General features: G+C 36.3%; 2 protein-coding genes across 4 annotated transcripts in view; one reads left to right on the plus strand and one right to left on the minus strand.

Moving 5' to 3' along the window:
* Positions 1-22248, minus strand: part of sdhaf2 (succinate dehydrogenase complex assembly factor 2) — a 487549-nt gene that overhangs the window by 407835 nt on the left and 57466 nt on the right. The window lies entirely within an intron of this gene.
* furina (furin (paired basic amino acid cleaving enzyme) a) overlaps positions 1-22248 on the plus strand; it is a 134355-nt gene that overhangs the window by 49238 nt on the left and 62869 nt on the right. For all 3 annotated transcript variants that reach the window (XM_051715232.1, XM_051715240.1, XM_051715250.1), the window contains exon 3: positions 18412-18510. In XM_051715232.1, the coding sequence (XP_051571192.1) occupies positions 18412-18510 (99 nt within the window). The remainder of the gene's footprint in view (positions 1-18411; positions 18511-22248) is intronic.

The raw sequence follows: 22248 nt of genomic DNA on the forward strand, positions 1-22248 counted from the left end.
CTCACGAAAATTAATACTGAAGAAACATCACCTGACACTTGAAAAGAAGCTGTAGAACAAAAGCAAAAAGAACTTTAGAATTATTTTGGATTCATTACAGAATCAACGCAGCTCGCTTGCAACGTGATGGTAAATACACTGAAAATGAGCAATGCGACAAAACAAACGCTCCCTTTCAAATCAAGGCATAGACGTGGTGTAAATATTTCATTTGTTGATTAGACAGCATTGTTTTTAATGAGCGCATTCGCAAGAGTGCAGAACGCTTGTTTGGAGCTTCATTGAGCTCACACTGAACTGCAGGCTTAAACAGTATAAACCTGAAGTGAGTGACAGCCGTCATTGTAATGAGAGAGTTTGTCTCGCTGCTCGATTTCGATGTACATTTTCTAAAAAAATGTTTTATATCAGTTTAGTTTTGTCAGGTTATTAAGTAGGCCAATGTGACTTTTTGTATAAAATAGCAATAAAGTAATTCAGCTTAACTGTTCTAAGCTTGTTTTGGAGGTGTAGCCAACATAAAGAATATGGCATGAATGGCATTTTTCACAAATCACCGTCATTATTATAGCATCTGCTCTAATAAACCCATTTGCCCCACAGCTGCTATTGGTAGATTTACAATTTTCACATATCACACAAACTCTGATCACAAATGGCTGTTTTTAATTCCCAAAGTGCAACTGCTGATGCCAAATATGATCTAACGGTGATCTAACAATGACCTTCTTACATTAACAAGATCACCATTGAAGATCTAAGGGAATGAATGGGCATTCTCGCCACCACAGCGCTTAATGAACACAGTAAGTAACTTGGTCAAATTAAGTCGGCTGTTAATAAGTTTGTAAATGGAATATGTCATATTATTTACTGTACGTGGACCAATAATTTAAGCAGTAAATATACATATTTCATGTCTGATGGTAGTTTTTAATTTTATGCCACCTTTCTCAGGCTTTAGAAGTGTGTTAAAAATGTGATGTGTATTTACGAACCTGTTACATGTCACACAGGCATATTGAATTTCTAGTTCAGAAAAAAAATTACATATTTCTTATATACCATAGAAATAACTTGTATTAGGCCTAACATTAACAAACATTATTACAATATTTAATGCGTAATAGATGCTTAAAAAAGCTGGAGCGAAGCTTGTATCCACCATTAAAATCTGCTACTCTGAAGAACCACGCAGTTTCCTAGTTTGTGACGTCACTGTAATTTAATCTTTTAACCTACATTAATAATCATGATTACAATATCAATGGCAATAATCGATAATTAACAATAATTTTTGTCATAATCGTGCAGCCCTACCAGGAAGTGTGAAATGCTTTTAATATTTTTTCATTGTATTAATATTTTTTCATTTTCATAATACCTAATGCATTTGCTAATGTAATCAAATAAAACTAGAAGAAAAAAAAAGTGCACTAGGAAAGGACAATTCCACTTTAATGTGTAGCAAGCATATAGTGAAAACAGTAGTTTACAATGCCTTAATACCATTTGGAGTGCTGGACAGTAAGTGCCAACAGATCATGTCTTATAGCACTGATCTTAATTTAATTTATTTTGTCCAGACAGAGAGACTTGTGTTTATTAGTAGATAATGTTTTCATTATGTCCATTACATTTATTTAAAAAAAAAAAAAAACATGACAAGATTAAACCGCGACCAATAAAGTCAGAACAGCAATAGGCTAATTTGAAAGTTTGGAAACGGGAATCAATGTCATAAACCAGTGATTTCATATGGATTTATAGATAGCTAGCTTTACAAAACTCAAGTTATCATTCTTCCACCACTTTCATCTCCTTTTTTTTTCCTTTTCATGTTTCTCGAGTGGAATTGCATTACATTCATGTAATCCATCAAAGCGTGTGTTTTTTTTTGTGTTTTTTTTCTGTCCTGTGTCTCATTTGGGTGTGGAGTGTGTAAGCATCCTAAATCAATTTCTGATTTTGACATCCATAAAAAAAACTCTTCTGACATATATTGGCATATACCAAGAAGTCTTGTCTTTTGTAGAGAATATGTTGATCCCAGAACCTTTCTGCTGGCTCACCGCTCAGAGGATACAGTATTGTGTTTTTACTGGGAGAAGTCAGGCCTTCTACTGACTACATACGCAGCAACCTTCCAAGGCAACATCCTTACTGAAATGGAACCTCATAAGGTGCCGATTTGGAACACCCTACATGGAAAGGTAGCAACCCTCTGTGCCATTTTAAATTAGACTGAACTATTTTTATTGACACTTTTCACTATTAAATGCATAAAAGCATATTTAAAAAAGCATACTAAAAACATATTTATAGTTCATATTACTCTTGCCTTGTCCAACATCCTGGATTTAATTTTCCAATGAGCTTGTCGCTGTGTTTTCAGTGATTGCCTTTTCTGTGAAGGATACCTGCAGTGCTGCCCTAGAATCTTAAAAGGAAGCATTGCATATCTGCCTACCTTTTGGAACAGCCTTCATGGCCTTCGGATATGTGATGATGATAGCTTGAAATACTTTCTAGGTAGCAGGCTGACTTGGTTTTGGTACAGAGGTATAGTATTTGCGGTGTGACGCTCGTTCCAACCAAAAGCTAGTCCGGACTTGATGTGTCTGTCTTTAAAGTAGTCTTGTTGATGTTCAGGAAGGTTTCATCCCCTAGCTGTGATGCTTAAGAATCAATCGTCATTGCATTAAATTGGTGGCTTATGACTGTGTGGGGACTGAGCTAGGCTCATCGCTGTTTTTAACAATGATAGAATGTTTTCAGTCAGTCTCAAACCTCAAGTCTCTAAAGTAGACCATGTTGTTTATTTCAGGCTACTTTCACATGTCTCATGATGTTCCTTGGCCGCAGTTTTACACAAGATATATTAAATGATGCATTCCCCCTTGAAAACCTGAACAATAATTTTCTCTCGTCGTCCTTTAATTGGGCCAGAGCCCAGAAGGGAACACCAAGGCTGTATTTCTGTGCAAATTAATTTACCTTTGACCCAGCCGATCACATAATGCTATTCCAGATGTATCAACTGAAAGCTCTCTTTGGCAATATGGTCCCCTTTAAAAATATCACTTCCCCCAATGGCTTTGGGCTTCTCTTTAATCACAAAATGACAACTGCATGTATTGGTTTTGTGAGACAAAAGAAATGATTTGTATTACAGGGCAAGTCAAGCTGGTTTTAATGAGAAGACGTGCTAAATGTATGACCATGCTTGCATAACCTGGTTTTGCTTCTCACTTTGATTTAATGTTCAGAGCTTATGTTAAAATCTCTTTGAATGTCCATTCTTCAGGCATTCCTTCGGCTGCCTCTGACGCAAATGAGAACCATGTGTGGATTTCTTTCAATATGCAACACACTACAATTTAAAAAAAGATCCTTTAAAACCTCAGATAATGTTTTTGACTTCGTAAGCCTGAATAAACGAATCGAATGCTTTCCGTGAATTGTTTGTTGTGTTGGAACCCTGCAGAAATGCTGCATCAGTTCCCCAGAATGAAGGTGAAATTAAACAAACTTCCAAAGAATTTCACTCCCTTTTCTGAGCTGTAACTTCCAGTCATAAGTGTATGTATATGTTTCACAACTCTTTCGGAAAGGCTGTGAGCATGGCTTTACTTTACTGGAGCAGGGTGGTGCCTCTTTGGTGAGCTGTTTTCCCCTTAAGCATTGCAGCAGGACCTGGAGGTCAGCAGCGGCCTTTACTGCAGCTTGTTGACTTGCTGATACACGGCACTGGTTAATGGTGCAGCTCGGAGTCGGCATCTATCTGAACCAACTTCTCCTGCTTCTCTAAAAATAAAGATTAACTTTCCACTGGTCACACTTGCTCTGTTTGTGTTTTTTCCATCGGCTTTAGTAACTTTAGGAAAGGTGCTTATCTAGAGCTTTAACAAGCAAATTAGTTAGTACTTTTGCCACTATATTTTCACCTTCAGAGTAACCTACAGTGCTCTTAGACAGACTTAGACAGATCTTTTTCCCATGCAATGAAAGTAATTGGTGACAGACCAAACATTCTGCATGACATCTGCTTTTGTGTTCTACTGAAGAAATAATGCATACAGGTTTGCAAATAGATAAAGGTGAGCAAATTATGACCTATTGACTTAAATTGATAGAATATAACCAACAGTGATGGAGAAAATTTCCCAAAAGAAAGGCATCATTTGTAGAAGTTACCATATTTTGAAACTGTTCTCGGTAATGTCTGTGAAATATACTAAATATACATTTCATCTATGTGTCATACTTTGTGTTATTTTTATCTTGCATTTTATTTTACGAGTAATCGATTACTTGTAGGGCTGTCACGATTATAACATTTGACTGATGATTAATTGCCAAACAAATAATTGCGATTATGACGATTAATTGTCTGTTTTAGGGCTTTCACGAGTAATTGCCATATAAATTGTCATATTTCTTAATGTGTATTTGTGCTTCATACTCCTTGTCTTTTTTACATATTTAACTTTAAATAATCAAATAGGGATATATGATTTCCTTTTAAGGCTTTAAAATTACATGAATTACTAGAAAAAAAATATTGTTTTAAATATCAAAATATTTCGAAATATTTAAAATATGTCTCTCTTTTTGGTCAGCTTTAGTTTTGGTCAATTTTACATTTACACTGTTGTTTTTGGAACTCATTAAACAATATTTTAATTAAAAACGTAAAATATATATTTTTCATTAATTTCTTCACTTTCTCACATTATTTTAATGCTCTATGATTAAACCCAGGAGCCCTTACTTCTCATGAAGCAAAACCTTTGAGATTTCCTTTCATAATTTGATCACTCCTCAGAAATAAAGTAATGTGTGTCTCGTCCTCTGTGTCACTCTGTGTCATTAACACTGCGGAACATTTTCCATTACACATTTGTTTAAAGTGAAACTCAAAAGTCAAAGTTTTTATTTGACCATTCATATTTTCACGGGAGTTTGGCACAAGCCTCTGCTGACTGTGCACGCATCAGAGCACATGAGAAGCGCTTCAGACACTCTTCTGGACAGGATCTGCTCTGGCTGACATCAGCGGTGCGGCTCAGTGACCCTCGGTGTTCAATTGAATGACACATATGCACCGTTGATGGCATTTATTAACACCGATCAGCCACAAAATTAAAACCACCTGCCTAATATTGTGTAGGTTCCCCTCGTGCCTCCAAAACAGTACCAACCCACATTTCAGAACAGCATTCTGAGATTATATTCTTCTCACCACTATTGTACAGAGCGGTTATCTGAGTTACCGTAGACTTTGTCAGTTCAAACCAGTCTGGCCATTCACTGTTGACCTCTCTCATCAACATGGCATTTCCTTCCGCAGAACTGCCACTCACTGGATGTTTTTTGTTTTTGTCACTATTCGCAGTAAATTCTAGAGTCTGTTGTGTGTGAAAATCCCAGGAGATCAGCAGTTACAGAAATACAAAAAAACCAGCCCATCTGGCACCAACTAACATCCATGCAATTATCTAATCAGCCAAACATGTGGCTGCAGTGCATAAATTCATGCAGATACGGGTCATGAGCTTCTGTTAATATTCACATCAACCAACAGATTGGGGAAAAAAATTTGATCTCAGTGATTTGGACCGTGGTCCGTGGTTGATGTGCTTCAACCCAAATAACGAAATGTGGAATGTTGGAAACTTCATGCACTCATGGTGGCCTGTCATAACCATCGTAATTAATGTTAAATATGACAACTATCAAAACTTCTTTGAAGACAACCCCTTGCAAATGTGAGCAGAATGCTTTACCATCATTCCACACAGTTTGAATATGTAGATTATTTGAGATTTGAGTGTCGAACTGATGTTGGCTAGCATGCAAAAGCTAACGGCAACACATTGTGTGCCTTTGACAAGTCACTTCCAAGTGGCGAATGCTTCCATGTAGTAAAAAACTGTTAGTGTTCCGTGTGGGACAATATTACACTTAGAAAATTAATATGCTAGATGGCCGAGTGCATAGTGCCTCATGGGATATTAAGCCATTAATGAATTTTTAACATACCATATAGAATAGCTATAGTACCTGAATCAGGATCGAAAGTATTAATCTTAATTTTTTTAGGAACAATTTTGTCTTTTTCCTTATTAGGAAATAATTTTTTTAAGTGTTTTCTTAATACTGCACAACGTGATACAAGTAAATCTGTGATGTGCTTTGCTGTTCTTGGCACAGCAGGGACTTTTTAGAGACATCTAATGAAACTTGCTACTTCCTGTTATGGGTGTAGTCCTATATGGCTCATATATCCTATCTGTTAGGGAGATTAACTGTGTTAAACCCACTCTCAATTCTGCGTGTCATTAGCTTCTTTAAGTTTCCAGATCATTAAATTGGCCTCTCCTACTTTAAATCTGCTGTGATACATTTTATTCTTTCCGGGATGCAAACTACTCACCTTTCAGCTAAAATCACCTTTTCTGAAGCTAATTTGCACAAAATGTTTTGCCAAAATGTCCACATTTTTCTTATTAAAATCACTTGAAAGAGTATAGTTTCAGCTTAAACATTTAAAGCTTTAAATACAACAAAAAGCTTTAAATACTACAAACAAATCAACTGAAAATATACATCTGAAACAACTGCTATGAGTTTCTCACCTTTTTCACTTCTCATGAGTTTGCCTACCTGTTTTTGAAAGGAGCACTGTTGAGCTAATATGTTATGTAGATACAAAAAACCTTTTTAATGCCCAACAGCCCTGGTCTCTTTTGTTAATGAAACTTGCGCCAGTTTTGCCTACTGTTGTGTTTAAGACTGAAAACAGAAGCCAAAACCCAAAATTTAAATCATTTTCATACCACTGTGCAGCAGAGTATGTTGACGTCATAAAGTGGTTGGAACATTGTCATCTTCAGTGATATTATTATGTGGTGCTTGGTTTTGTAATGATGTAGGCCTTGACATTAAGTGATTTTCTTTTGCGCAAAGCTTGAAATTTTCAGTTCATCAGCAGGGTTGTGGTGAGCTTGGTAATGACCGCAGAGCATCAACTCTCATTTTTTTAAATCAGGGAATTTCTTTGGTGTATTTGTTGACCTACATTGTTGCATTCATTGTATTTTGTTGCACATTTAGAGTGATCTCATGAAAATGATGGGGCTGTGGTGACATTTTTGCGAAATTATATTATATGCTTCGTTACATCTATTGCGGTAGATCCATAGTGTAAATGTCTACTGTGTGGCACTAATAGTTACATTTTCTCCAAAACAGATGATGTTTTTGAGGTTAAAGGAATCGTTCACCCAAAAATACTTCTCATCATTTACGCACCCTAATGGATTTTCCTGGGTCAGAAATGGGTCTTCGATGGTAGCTGACATACATGGCCATCCACAGTACACACGCAAAGTTGGTTTATTACATAATTGCGAATCATTTATATTTAACTTAATTATGTAGTGGTATTTTATATTTACATATAAATACAATCTATTTTTGATCATCTAAGCATCAGGGGCCATATTTACAAAAAAAAATTATTAAGGCTAAAAGTAGCTCCGAACTTGGAAATTTAAGAACGTACGTTTTTCATCAGAGTAATTCATGGAGAATTTTAACGCAAAAAGTAGATCCTAAACCTAAAAAAACTCAGAAGTCATCCTGAGGACTGCTAAGGGGCCATTTACACGACAACATTTTCAACTAAAAACGGAAAACTTTTTGTGCATTTTGGCTGTTCGTTTACACAACAACGGCGTTTTGGGGGCTGAAAACGCAAACTTTTGAAAACGGGTTTCAAAGTGCAAGTTTTTGAAAACGATGCCGTTATCGTCTCCGTGTAAACGTACAAAAAACACGAATTTATGAAAACGATGACGTCATGCGCACTCGTATTACATGTTATATAAAGAATGATGGATTGATAGGCATCAATTTGAGATGTATAATTATCAATATGAATACTGGTGTCTGTGCAAATAACAATAATCAACAATTTATTCATTTGCAGTGTTTTGTATGGAGTGTGAACATTGTACAGTAGGAATTGTACATTGAAATTAATGTATGGATTCAGATGGGAAATATTTATTTGTATTTTAAATGTTATTTATTTATTTACTTAATTTTTGTACCTTTACCCTGCAATTCATTCACCCACTGCTTATGTATATAGCCTATAGACAGAGATGTGATGCCATGGACAGTATTCAATGATATGCTTAAAATATGAAAACATGAGGCAGTGAAAATGCATGTTAGATCCAGTGTACACAAGAAGTTTCTTTCCGTCAGAAGATATCCATATATCAGAGTTCTGTCTGATATCCAAAACAAGTCAACATCAACAGCTTGTTATGTTAACTTACTCTCCTATCAGCCCAAGGATCAGTAGGCGGAATACAGAAGGCAGGAGACGAAGTGATGGGAAACATGAGCGGAGTTTATTGAATAATCTTGATAGTTCAGTCTATAGGCATGTGCGTGAGACATTCAAAACTACAATGGCGGACTACAAGACTGTGTTTGTGCTGCTCAAGATTTTGAGTTTATTGACGCTTCTCCAGCAAAGTAATTGTAGTAATAAAGCAACCTCATCGTTCGTCCAGACAAAATTGCTCGATGCTTTCGCCATCTTTGTTGTTTGTATGGCAGTCACTTATTTCCAGGGGTTTCAGTACATCGTAATAATGTGACGTGCCTTGTTTGTATTCACTGCTTTGTGGAAGAATGCTTATGTGCGCAGACGCGTAGTGTTCTTTACTGGCCTGGCATGCATAATACAGCGTTTTTAGTAGTTTTCGTGGATCCGTGTGAACGGTGATCGTTTTGACAATGTTGTCGTCTGTACGCAAAACTTTTCAAAAGCGCAAAGGAAAAACGTTTCCGTTTTTAGTACATCGTTGTCGTGTAAACGTACCCTAAATCCCAAAGAGAGAATCACTAACAATCCGAAACATGGCAGCTGTCATCAATCCACATCGCAACTGAGTCAGTGTATTAGAGTATTATAATGACTTTGACCTTTTCAATGTCATTGTACGGTAACACCTGAATCATAAGGGTGTTTTCATTAATGTTAACTTAGTAAGGGATGCAATTACCTAACCCAAACAACCCAATTACACATAGATAAAGGTTGGACAACTCTGCGCTACCTGGCTACAGGCAAAATGCAGATGAATTTGTCCTCAGAATCATCCATTAAACCATAAATTTCCTCTCCAGACCCCACATTGTCCATCAATTCATAGCCTATGTTTGAATGTGCTCTCGTTGCAGAGAAATAATGCGACATTCATGGCCATTGCTGGGCTACCCGGTGTAGTTGCCGTATCATTGCACCAACACAGGATGAAGATGCGTTCGTCAACCAGAAACATTCCACAGCATCTTCCTCTCTTTAGGCTAAGTGTTGGTTCTCAACAAAATGGATGTCCACATTTTAATACCAACTGTCTTATGATGAAATGTTTTAACCATTCTTGACTCGGTGTGGTGCTGAATAAGTTGCTTTGGCTTGATGGTTTTACGTTAGCTAAATAGAAGTCATTTATCAGGATTTTAGTGAGTGGTGCTTGAGTTGGACTTTTCTACCATGTACGTTTTACTTGGTGAACACTTGAGAAAGTATACACAATCATTTTTTATTGTTTTTATAACGTCAAAGAGTTGCTGTGTTCAAATAGCATGGTGTTAAACTAGTGTATACTATTTAAGTGTCCATTCCACTGTGCTACGTTTGGAGATGTGTGCAATACATTCTGTCACCATAATCGATTCAAATTGTACCATTCACAGTAGTTGTACAATTATTGGTGTATGTCATGTTTGAAGCTTAAAAATAGGTTTTTATGCAGTCTCTGTGCGTTGTGGGAAATAATATTCCAGCATGTAGACTTTGGCTGAATATTGCAGATTTTGCTAAATGTAGCGTCATTTCGTCAAACATATAGGTCTAATGAAAATTTATATCGAATTTCTTTCAAATGTAGAATAGGGCTAGGCGATTTGGCTACTAAAATTAAATCTCAGTATTTTTAGCCTATTGACAATATTCAATATTTATGTATTAGCTCTAAAAAAAAAAAAAAAACTAAAACTTTTTTCAATCGGAGGAACCATAATTTTATCCAAAGCCATTGTTGCCAAGTAGATTCAATATTTTAAAGGCACTGTGTAAAAATCTATTTAAAAATAATAAATACATGTTTCTCACAGTTTTCTCTAAACGAACACAAGGGAGAATGAGATTTTATAATTTTCATTCATATGCACTTTTATATTTAAAAATAAAATTTACCTTAATTTGCATTATTTACCTTCATATAAATATATTTTTTGGTGAATAAACAAGACATGCAAAAACTACTTGCTTAGTTTTTGGAACCCAGTTGAATATTGCATAGTACTACATTATTACTGTAGAACCTAGACAAGTTTTATTATTAGAACACAATACTGAATTATCATTATCAACTTAAGGATTAGATTTGTTTTGTACAAAAGTAATATACTTCTGTCCTATCAACCTTTACCTGTAGCTTTTATTTTGACACTGAAAGTGCTGTGTGTATTTGACAGTTTACAATGCGATATTGTGATATTCAAGATATTTCTTAATTTTAAATTGTCAGCGAAATCATTGTGATTATATCGTGAATATTCAGTTTATCGCCCAGCTCTAACATAGTAAAAGTAGCATGATTCGAACCCAGCAAATGTCAACATAACACGAAAGCACCATACTTTATGCAGAAATCAGACTCCATGAAAAATGTGCAAAGCCACAGAGACTAATTTCTGTTGCAAAGACCAATTGGTCACTTTGCATCTCATGGATTGTCCTTGTGCCTTGTAATTGCAAAAAGATCCACAAATTTAGTTTGCCTGCTCTCTGCTAGTTTTCCCACAGCAAATAGCATGTTTTTTTTCTTCTTCCATTTGTTTTTTCCCTCCACCAACTCTGGCTTATCTACAATTTGCTTATTTCGCTAATGGTAGTTTCCAAGCGAGGTGCAGGCTAATTTTAGATAATGGCTGTAATTTGTATGGGAAACTGAGAACCAAGTAAACTCCTGGTCAGTGCTGTGCCATATTGTCTAACCCCCAAATGATGGGTCAGACACTGAGGTCAGATTCTTATGTAAAGAAGTTCTTTAGAGGTCATTATTATGTAGCTATTACATGCTATCATTACCTCAGCTTCTTGGCTATTGCTCAAATAAATATCTTAAATCTTGCAAGATTCTTTGGTCACAGTCTCAAAATTTCAAGCTTGAGTAGCCTGTTTCTTGCAAGTATAGCACTAAACCTCTACAAACAAGATGGGAAAACAAGGGGGTGGTGTAGTGGTTAAAGCTCAGGGTTGGTAACCGGAAGATTGCTGTTTGATTCTTGCAAAGACCAAGCCATGAGCTCTTAACACCATTGTTTCCATTAGCACAGCAGTTTACTCATGGGGAATGTCCCTGTAAAACATTTATGTCGCTGCTCTATAGTGATATCATGAGAGTCACAAAATAAGGCACTTTCCACAGATAGGATACAAAATAGTGCTTTAAGCTCTGGTCACATTTATGTACTTTTTCAACAAGGTATCAAGGTAAATAAACAATGTATATGAAATTACCCTAACCCTTCAAAAAAAAAATAAAAAATAAAAAATTCTCCACCTCAGGAAACTAAGCATTATACGCTGCGGTCACAGATTTACAGATTTGGCCTAAATTATGTGACCTACAGGCATGTAATGAATTTACAACTAACTAGTTTTCAAGCTATGTTAGTTTTAGACTATAATTTTTAAATATTTCCCCTAAGAACATCAGATGCAAGAGACACCTATATGTACCCTACTTGTGGCTAGGGGTTGCAGTCATTTTTAATAGTTGACTAGTCGAGCCCATTAGTGGGGTTGAATTTGACTAGTCATCCTTTGTCTTGTATTTATTTACGGCACTTATTTAACACTTGAAGGTTTCTGGAAGCCCAGATAGCTGTAGTAATAACTGTCAAATAATTAAATGCATCAATGCAGAAAATTACTTGCACTATTTTTATTAAACAAATACAGATCGATTATAGAAACCAGGGGCGATTGTGGGATTTTAATCTTAGGGGAGCTCAGCCCCCAATTCCACTATAATATATGCCCATTTAATGAATTCCACTCTGTTGTGTAGATGGTGTTTTGTTTTTTAAACTGTGTTTTTACATCATTTATGCTAGCCAGCTAATATTCATTCAGAATACTTTAACTTTATAAATGTTAATTATAGAAAATTAGAAAAATAACCAAAATCACTAAAAGAATACAGAAAACCATATATTATTATCACTGTCTATTAATTGGTAGTACGTTTAATTTGTTATAATCATTCCTTTTTGTTTTCCATTTATTAACAAAAATGATTTGAGTAATTTCACAACTTCTGTAGTTTAAAGCCAAACACCACAAAAACCTATTACTACAATACATGTCACATTTATTAAGTGGAGTGAATTACCTCTAGATGATTTTTCTCAGTCTGTCATTCAGATTTGTTAATTAATTCGTTTATTGACAATTTTTGTAAATCACGCCTTAACCAGAATGTGGCAACAAATAAATGTCTTCTATGTGTTTTCAGTCATGAAACCATTGATAAATTCCAGAGTCTTTCACAACCGAAGCATGGTTAATTATATTTTATTACAATTTGCCTATCTACAAATCTACTAAGAGAATTCAGCAGAGTGTTAAATCATCATAAGCATTTTCCCCACAAATGGCAACAGAGCTTGGCTATCATTTTGTGAACTGCTTTGCATGACTATACAAAAAGACAACAATATTAGCCTAAAAATAATTATAAGTGATTCAATTATGTCCTGATGTCTTTGTAATGTCATCAGTCACTTTTATTCATAATTCATCAAGCCACCTTTTCTATCCTTGTTGAACGAGATTACTGAAGTAAACAAATGACATACCTCCTCCTCTCCTTCAGTTGGTCAACAGATCCTTATCCTCACTCATTCAGTGAAGGGGTGTAGTTATTCAGTGGGTCAAACCAATGATATGCTCATTTACAGCCCGCTTTTTAATGCCAAAGCAGTCTTGCGATTCAAACTAGAGCTCATTGGCTTTGAAAGGGAGAGATGTCAGTGAATGAGAAATATGAGTGTGTGTGGATGTGAACGAGAATGATTCATTCAAAAAGACAGATTCATTCACAAACAAAACATTACTATTGTGCGCAGTGTAGCAAGCGCTCAGCTGACTGGGGCTAGCAAGCGTTACGTTACGTCATCTGTACGTTTTGTACAGGCATTAGATAGCCAGCTAGGCTGTGCCTGGGGGTCCTACAGGTTGCAGTGGAAATGCGAGTATGTAGTTTGACATCTGAAGGGACAATTAGGAGCGACGGTCTGAGTGTTGTTTTGAATGTGAATGGATTTGATGGAATATACATTAACCATTATGTTATCTCCTGGTAAGCACCTTTTTATTCGAAAAGTGCATCAGTAGGTAGGCATATGTTGAGCTGTAACATAACTAAAAGTTAAAATAAGTGTCTGAACATATTTTAGTGTAGCCTGGATTACCTGTAGCTGTTCCCCCTCTTCTTGCAGCCACTTGTCCAGATGATTTCAGACGGACATGGGATCTAGTGTGCATGATAGGGATGCATTCCGTCATGTCATCACGTTTTTGTAATCGTTGCCGAATCACATTCTTGAAGGAGCGAACAGCAACCAGGTCTGATGTCCAGGTCAGATGTCCAATCACACAAAGTTTTGCTGATCATGTTGAAAATCACTAACTAGTGCTAGCGGGTTAGCATAGCACTAGTATTTCTGTTATTTGAAGGCCACTTTGCATATATTGCAGTTTAATGTAGCATCTGTGTCATCTTTTTAAAGTACATTTACCACACCCGCTGGCAAGTTTCCAAAACGTAGGATGGCAGGGTAGGAGTAATTTATATTCATGAGTAAAGCAGTAACTGATTGGACTATTTGAATGCGAGTAGTCGACTTCAGGCTGACAGTGTCGACTACATTAGTTATAGTATTAGTTGACTTGTCTTTGCAACCCCTACTTGTGGCACAAACTTGAAGTCACAAAAGATAGATTCTAGTCTGTCTAGTATAGTGACATTTACAAAAAGAGAAACTGCTGGAATAAAGTCTATAGGTTGCTTCCAGATGGAGTACATTTTACAGAAGGCATTTCCACTATATTGTTTTCAGATGTGGATTGTAAGTTTTACCATAGATGTAAGGGTTTTTTTTTTCCCTGCCTTCTCCTTCACATGCCTTTCCTCTCAGATGTTTCTGGGCAGTTGAGATAGTTTTCTGATGGGTGGTCTGATATGACAAGGCTAGCGTATCTCCATCTGCGCTATCCTGCACCCTGGAGCCTGTACATTCAGGCCTGTCTGAGAAAGACCATCATTTTTTCTTAGTTCTCTTATCTTGGCTTTACCATACAATGCACCCACAGACTCATCCTCACTCTATTCCCTCTTTGTTAGGAACAGAGCTCTCTGAGTGCTTCTAGAACGTTTTAACGTGCGCACTTTTCCTGTTTCTGCTGCTTGCACCTTTTCCCAGTCTCCCGTTTGTTATCTTCTCTTGCGATTGATTCTATATCATTTTCTGCCATTATTGTTTTCTCATTAACCACCATGCGCCGTTTTCTTGCTAACGTTCAATAAATGTTTTTCCTCTGTCCATTTCTGTCTCAATCTTTTTTGTCCCCCCACATGCACTCACTCTGTTTGTGTTGATCCTTGCAGTGGTTGATTACAGGCTTATGATTTTTATTACCTAGTTGTCTGTCAGATCTTAAGGACTTATTTGGTCTCTGCTTTTGTTTGGGTGGAGATATTTGTGTCAACATGCTCTAATCCCCTGGGAACTTGATGGAAGTAGAAATGTTAAGCTCTTGTCCTCAAATTCATCCTGACGGATTTCTGTTACATGTTACCGCCCTTTGGACAAAGACTGGCTATCCTGTAATGAGCAATGCAGCTGTTGAGAAACTGCACCTTTGAATGTGTCTCTCAATGTAGTTAAACATTACACTGACCTATATTTCTGTTTCTGGTTAGCCTTTACTTTTTGTTTTCGTCTTCAGATTTATCCAAGCTATTATTTCCTGTAGTAGCCCAGGGAATCTTTAAACCCTGTCTATGAGTGAGTTATATGCCTGCCTTAGTCTGTCAATTCCCAAAACATACCCAAGTGCTTAAACGCAAATGCTTCTGACTACGCAAGCTTGATTTCATGCACCATTATGTGCCAAAACAAGGCACTTTCCACAGATAAGGTACAACATTTCTCTTGAAGCTCTAAAAAAATTTAATCAAATTTATGTTTTTGTCAACAAGGTATTGAAAAATTATGTGCCTACCCTTCAGAATATTTGAGTGCAAATGTATATGTGTGTATATGTGTATGTGTGTGTGTGTTTTCTTTTTATTTTTTATTATTATTATTTTATAAAATATAAGTGGAATTACCAATACTATTGCATATTTTGTCCCTCTGAAATGCTCATTAGACAGTAAGGGATTGAATTTGAGTTGGGATGCAGATGTAAATTCAATGGTATTAACAACAGTAAGGTTATATATAACATCTGTAAAAAGTTAACTATTTATATGTCTAGATTATTCTGAAAGGATATAGGTTATCCTTTCATCAGGCTCTTACTGATTTCAGTTCAGTCATCTATTGGAATTTCTGAGGCAAACAAAACCAGTTATTTTTTCTTATATTCAAAAAATATATATTTTTGCCTATTTTTAGGATTTAAGTATTTCAATTTCATAACAAAATTCCATCAAATTGAATTGTGTAATTTTTTACTAAATTAAATTAGTAAAACTTAAAATATATATTTTTGTTTTTCCATTTTATTTTGTTAAAGATTACTCAATTTGGAGTTTTGTTATGAAATTGAAATGTGTAAATCTTAAAAAACAAATTGAGTGTACAATCAGAGAGAATCGAAGAGAACAGATTTTACACAGAAAGGAAGATAGCTTTGCCTACAATTCACAAAGGTCCTGGCTTTACAGCCCCATGATTCTATTTTCCATTTGCCCTTATGAAAATCTAACATCGTTTTTTTTTATAGTTTTAACAGTGGTTTTGTAACAAGACCCCGATCAACCACAACATTAAATCCACAGCAGTTACAGAAATACTCAAACCAGCCCGCCCGGCACCAACAAACATCCATGCAGTTATCTAATCAGCCAATCATATGGCAGCAGTGCAGTGCATAAAATCACGCAGATATGAGTCAGGAGCTTCAGTTAATGTTCACATCAACCATCAGAATGGGGAAAAAATGTGATTTCAATGATTTGGACCGTGGCATGATTGTTGGTGCCAGATGGGCTGGTTTGAGTATTTCTGTAACTGTTGATCTCCTGGTATTTTCACGCACAACAGTCTCTAGAATTTACTCCGAATGGTGCCAAAAACAAGAAACATCCAGTGAGTGACAGTTCTGTGGATGAAAATGCCTTGTTGATGAGAGAGGTCAACAGAGAATGGCCAGACTGGTTTGAACTGACAAAGTCTACGGTAACTCAGATAACTGCTCTGTACAATTGTGGTGAGAAGAATAGTATCTCGGAATGCTATTCTGAGATGCGGGTTGGCGCTGTTTTGGCGGAACGTCTCATACGTCAACTTCCAAAACATTTCCAAATACTTAAACGCAAGCACTTCTGACTATGCAAGCTTGATTTCATACGCCATCATTTACGCGTTGCATTCTTAAGGGCCACTATAGCAGCCATTAACATATATTGTAATTTTTATATGGTCAGTCAGGTCAACTGCTGTCATGAATAATAACATGTAGTTTAATGACATTATCGCCCCCTTGAGTTTGGAGGTTTGTTACTGCTACAGTAGTGGAAGAAATCGCATTAATAATAATAATAATAATAATAATAATAACAATAATAATAAACTACTATTCTCTGTGTTGTTCCATGGTGTTTCACTTAAATCTCTGTGCTAGCCTGTAGTTTTGTATTTTTCTGAGCAATTCTGGAGCTTTGTTTTGCAGCACTTCTCATGTTACGGTCACCCTAGGATAATTATTATTATTTGTATTTTTTTTGTATTCCCCATTCACAAGTTGCTTTGGATAAAAAATATGTATAGCTGGACACAACACATTTACTTGGCTAATGAATACTATATTTGTGGTACTAGTACTTGCGTATAGTGTTCTTGTGTAAAGTATGTTTCCAGTCTTAATATAAAGAACTGGAAAATGAGTGGTAAATCTTGCTGTACAGCATTTGAATTGCTTGTAGATTCATCACGGTCTATAGTGTGAATCAAAAGCTTGACAGAGCATAAACTTGCGCTCACCCCGACGTTTTTTGCCTTCATCAAAAAGAGAGAGAAATTGATCTGCCCCAGTGCAAGTTTGATGTCTGAACCTCTGGATGATCTTGTCATGAGCGGTTGTGCAGTCAGCTAACAGGAGATTGACTCGATCAGTGTTACTTGTACTTAAGGGTGTTGGACACGCACAGCTGTCTTTATTTATCCGTCTGGCTTTCTGTCTCTCCGTCAAAATGACTGTGTCTTCCAACTGGATCATTAAGGTCATGGCTGGGTCGACAGCTGTACTTCGTACCGATGATCTATAAAGGAGTGGCATTTTAATCGTTGCCAATTTTAGCTTGTTGTGTATAAAGAACTCATCAGTCATTACAGGTGCTGATATTCTCTAATTTGAGTTTTAATGTTAGAGAACAGACTTTAGCAACTACGAGAGCGTTAAGACAGATGTTTTAATACCGTCTCTGATTTAAACTTCAGTAGCAAAAATGTCAGACTTGGTAAGTCCGATTAGTTTCTTTGAATGTGTGTCCATTTCAATGAATGAATTCAAAACCCAACAATTCAGTGATTAAAATGTAACCCTTTTTTGCATCATCTCATTTAAGTCTTAACTTAGCATTAACATGTTTCAGTAAAAACATGTTGGTAATTACATTTTGTTTATCGCCATGTATTGTTGTATTGGTGCGTATAACTGAAATATTTTTTATATTTAATGAAAAACAGTGTGTAAACATGGCTTGATTATTTTTACCTTGATTTTTACGGGTTTAATCCTTACATTTTAACATTGTGAGTATACTGTTTTTTTGGCTAAAATTTTTATTTTAAATAATGTTTCTGTTGGTTGGGGGGATGGGGGGAAATCACCCTTTTATATAACACAAAAAATTAAATGTACATTTTATATGACAAATTGAATTATAATATTTGTTTATTTAATATCATATTTAAATGTAAAACTTTTTGTCTGTACGAAGATTGAACAAATCTCTGAAATCCCCGTGTGAAGAACTGTAGGATGTGGTGACTAACTAAAACTTTTGCTTTTTCCAGATATTTGGAGATTACTATCACTTCCGGCACCATGCGGTGGTGAAGAGGTCTTTATCAGAGCACAGAGAAACGCATGTTCGTCTGCATACTGAACCCCAGGTATGTGTGAAATGTAGGAGGATCCATACTCATTACAGAACAGACCATTCCTTAGTTTTTTTTCCCCAACAACACAGGTTACATTGAATATTCATTGTCTACACAAGAGGTAAATGACTATAACGCTGAGGCCATGAAGATCTGAGAATATCTGGAGGATCGTAAAGAATTCTACACTGAAAAAATGTTAGAAAATTAGAAATAATATGATAAATTTTAGTAGGATACGTGTGTAAAAGTGAAAAAAATCCTCCAATGGATAAAGCATTTTTTTTCATGTTCTCAAAACAAGTATTTAAGTCTTATGCAGTTTTGCTTCTCAGGTAAATGTATTTTGTTTACTGTAAAAGGATGAAGTATGAAATGTTTGCACTACTAGTGACACCAAAAAGAATTGCACAAATAAGTCAAAAAAAACTTGTCACTGGGTCATCAAATAGATAAACTTACCATTGGTTGAGCCATGTTGCTGTGCCAGGCTGGTCGGGATGCTCAAACAGAAAAATGTTTTAAATTTTTGAAGGGGGAATCAGCCAACAAATGGCTCATTTACAGTTGGCTATGCTAGTAATGCAGGGATTGTTGAAAAATATTTTAGCATTTAAATTACACCATTTTTAGGATGCTAAATAATAAATTAAATATAAAAAAAAAAAAAAAAATAGCATTTACTTTTTTGGGGGGTTATATGACAATCTTATTTTTGCATTGCTTTCCTGACATATATTTTTTAATAGGACATGAATGTGGCCATTCATTAGTGCCCTCAATGTTTTTAAGTTTGTCTGCCTCCTTAAAGAGCTCGTTGCCTTTCTTTTGGGACTAAAACTAAAGACTTTTCACTGTTGGGGAATGTAAGGAAGCACCAGGTCCTGTGCACTTTTGAGTCATTCATCTTTGTTATTACTACACCTGACATTTTTCAACACCCTCTGTTTAGTTTTCTTGTAAAGGTTTGAGGGCAGGACTTTTCTGCTTGCTTAGAGATTCTATCCCTCTTTTTATTTTCTCTCCAGTGGTTTCTAGGAGGTTCATGTTCTGATGTCTGATTCTTTTCCTCTGAATGTGATTGAATATGTTTTTCTTTGTTCGCATTTTCTGTAGTTTTGATGAAAAGTATATCAAAAGTCTTTAGTTTCACTGTGTATTCCAAACCCTTCTTAATTGCATATTTCTCTCAAGAACACCAAATAAAGTCCTTTCAGCTTCTGTTGTCACAAATGTAAAATGTGAGCATTTAAAGTTGCTGTGTTCTGAACATCTGCATTTCTTAAGAACAGCCTTGGCATTTGTCACTTGCCGGCTGCTCTGATCCATTTGGTGAATTCTGAGGTGGTGTAAAATACGAACCCTGCAATTTTATGCCAGAAAACTGCTAAGGGCTAGAAGGTTTCCCTTAATGGAAATCACCGACTGGACCCGTATGGCCCATTACTCACCTTCTAGAGGGGTTCTTGTAACACAACTGAAGCGCAACGCTCCATCAGCACGAATAGCCTCCAGGAGCAAGGCCGACTTCCCTGGAGATGGAAAAGCACTCCATTGTCTGGTGTGCAGAAGTGATGAGGTGTGTGAATAATGAGCCCACCTGGGTCCCAACACAATGACAGAGAGCCTGAGCACTGAGCTGGGTTTGGCTCATTTGTCCGTATAATGAGAGCGAACGTGTTCATTTACGCAGAGTTGCTTCTGTTCACTAACAGTCAGCGATTAGTCCTTGACGTGCAGCAATGCTACTTGTCCTCTAAAATTCATGCAGTGTACAGGGTCATCAATGAAGCGTTATGAAAAGACATGATCAGTCTTTGAGATATGCATCAGGTGATTCTAGTGGACATCAAGTATAGATTGGGAACTTGAGTAATGGTGAGAGCTCTCTTGAGAATCTCTATTGTGGGACACAAAACTCTAAAGGTACATTCACACTAGGGATGGGCATGAGCCAGTGTTTCCTACAGAATTCAGCTCTTGCAGTAGGGGAAATGCTACGCCAACCTCACATTATGAACATGGAACATCAATAATTATTATTATTATAATAATGGTTATTATATCTACATTAAGAAATTAGATGTATTAAGCCTACAATTGTATTATAATAACTAATAATAACTATATTAATATTATTATTATACCCAATTAATATTTCTCTAATAATTTAATAAACACGGCATTGCTATGGAATCTGGTTAAACCCTTGAGATGATCTCCCCTTCTGTCTACAAAACCTGGTGTCATAGGATTGTTTAAGATTTATATAGGAACTTGTAGTGAACAATGAAAGTGAATTTGGAGCACTGTAAATATATCAGCACACATTACCAAACCGAAACCAATGCAACACATCTGTTATTCTGTGCATGAGATGCAATTCATGGAGCGGCACAGAACCGCCTCGTGTTCAGAACAGAGCTCTACACGAGCATCACGGACAAACTGTTTGATTAAAACACATCACAGCCCTTTGCAGTTTAATATTCACATAAGGTAATAACTTTATTTCTATTTTATTTCACTGGACCATTCAGCCCTTCGCTGGACCATTCAGCCCTACACAGTGCAATAGAAAAAAGTGTTGTTTTTGCGTTATTTTGCAAGCACACTAATTTTCTTATCACATTCAATTCAAACCGCAAGCTCACAACTTGGGTATCTTCTTTTGCCATGGTGCTGGAGATTTAGTAGTGGCAGAGCGCTGCTGCTGAATAGCAGTGCAGGAAACACTGGTATAAGCACCTGAATGCCATCATGAGTACTGATCATAAAAACACCATAAATGTGTGACCTTTTTTTATTTTAACATGTCGTTTTTAATATTACGATTGTATTTTGAATGTCACCTTGTGGTCTGATAGGCCAGTTTCCCTCTGGCTAAACAGCATGGATATAATGCCATTATTAGTTATCTATGTGTAGTACAAGTCATGGTTTAAATTTGTAAATGGAGTACATGTTGGTGGCCAATGTTTAAACAAAAGGATTTTGTATGAACTGTAATATCTTTTTTTTTTTTTTTTTTTTTTAAATCCATACTAAATTAACTACGAAAGTGCACACAGAGGCTTTAGTTGGTCTTATTTATTCCATTTTAAGAGAGTGTAGTCCATCCTATGACCATGCTGATGAAAGTAGAGATCAGTGAGGTGTATCACAGTCCGTCTGGAAGCTTGTGGCAGTTCATTTCCAGTGTAGTCTATCCTAAATCCAAGGTTCAGGCAGTGGGCAGTGAAGTATCACATGTCTTTCAATTGGAGTTGGAAGCCGTTCATCCACTGTGAAGTCCATCGAAAAAAACTTAAGCAATGTCTGGCTAGCATAGGCTGCAGTTAGTAGTCAGCACTCAGCACTCTAAACTGCTGTTAAGTGCAACTCCTCACATGCCCACACAATGACTTTTCATCACACTCGTAATAAAAACATTCAGTCAGTGAACTGGATAATTAGCGCAGAGCAAAGAGGGTTGCAAATATCAGAAATATACACAGATAGACAGTCACTAACATTAATAAATGAATAGAATACAACAGGCATATTATTTTAATCACAGACTAAAAGCTGTTTATTTGTTGGAAAGTGTTACATAGCATAGATTCGTAGATCCAGAAGTAATCTTCACGGAGTGCGTCTTGACATCTGAGCAGCTGAAGTCAAGTCAGGTGGCTGCTCCCGGGTCCTAATGTCTGCCGCATGCAACCTCTGCCAGTTTGACTTGTACAGAGGTGCGATTAAAGCCCAAAG

Source organism: Myxocyprinus asiaticus, chromosome 2 (genome assembly GCF_019703515.2).
Source record: "Myxocyprinus asiaticus isolate MX2 ecotype Aquarium Trade chromosome 2, UBuf_Myxa_2, whole genome shotgun sequence".
NCBI lineage: Eukaryota > Metazoa > Chordata > Actinopteri > Cypriniformes > Catostomidae > Myxocyprinus > Myxocyprinus asiaticus.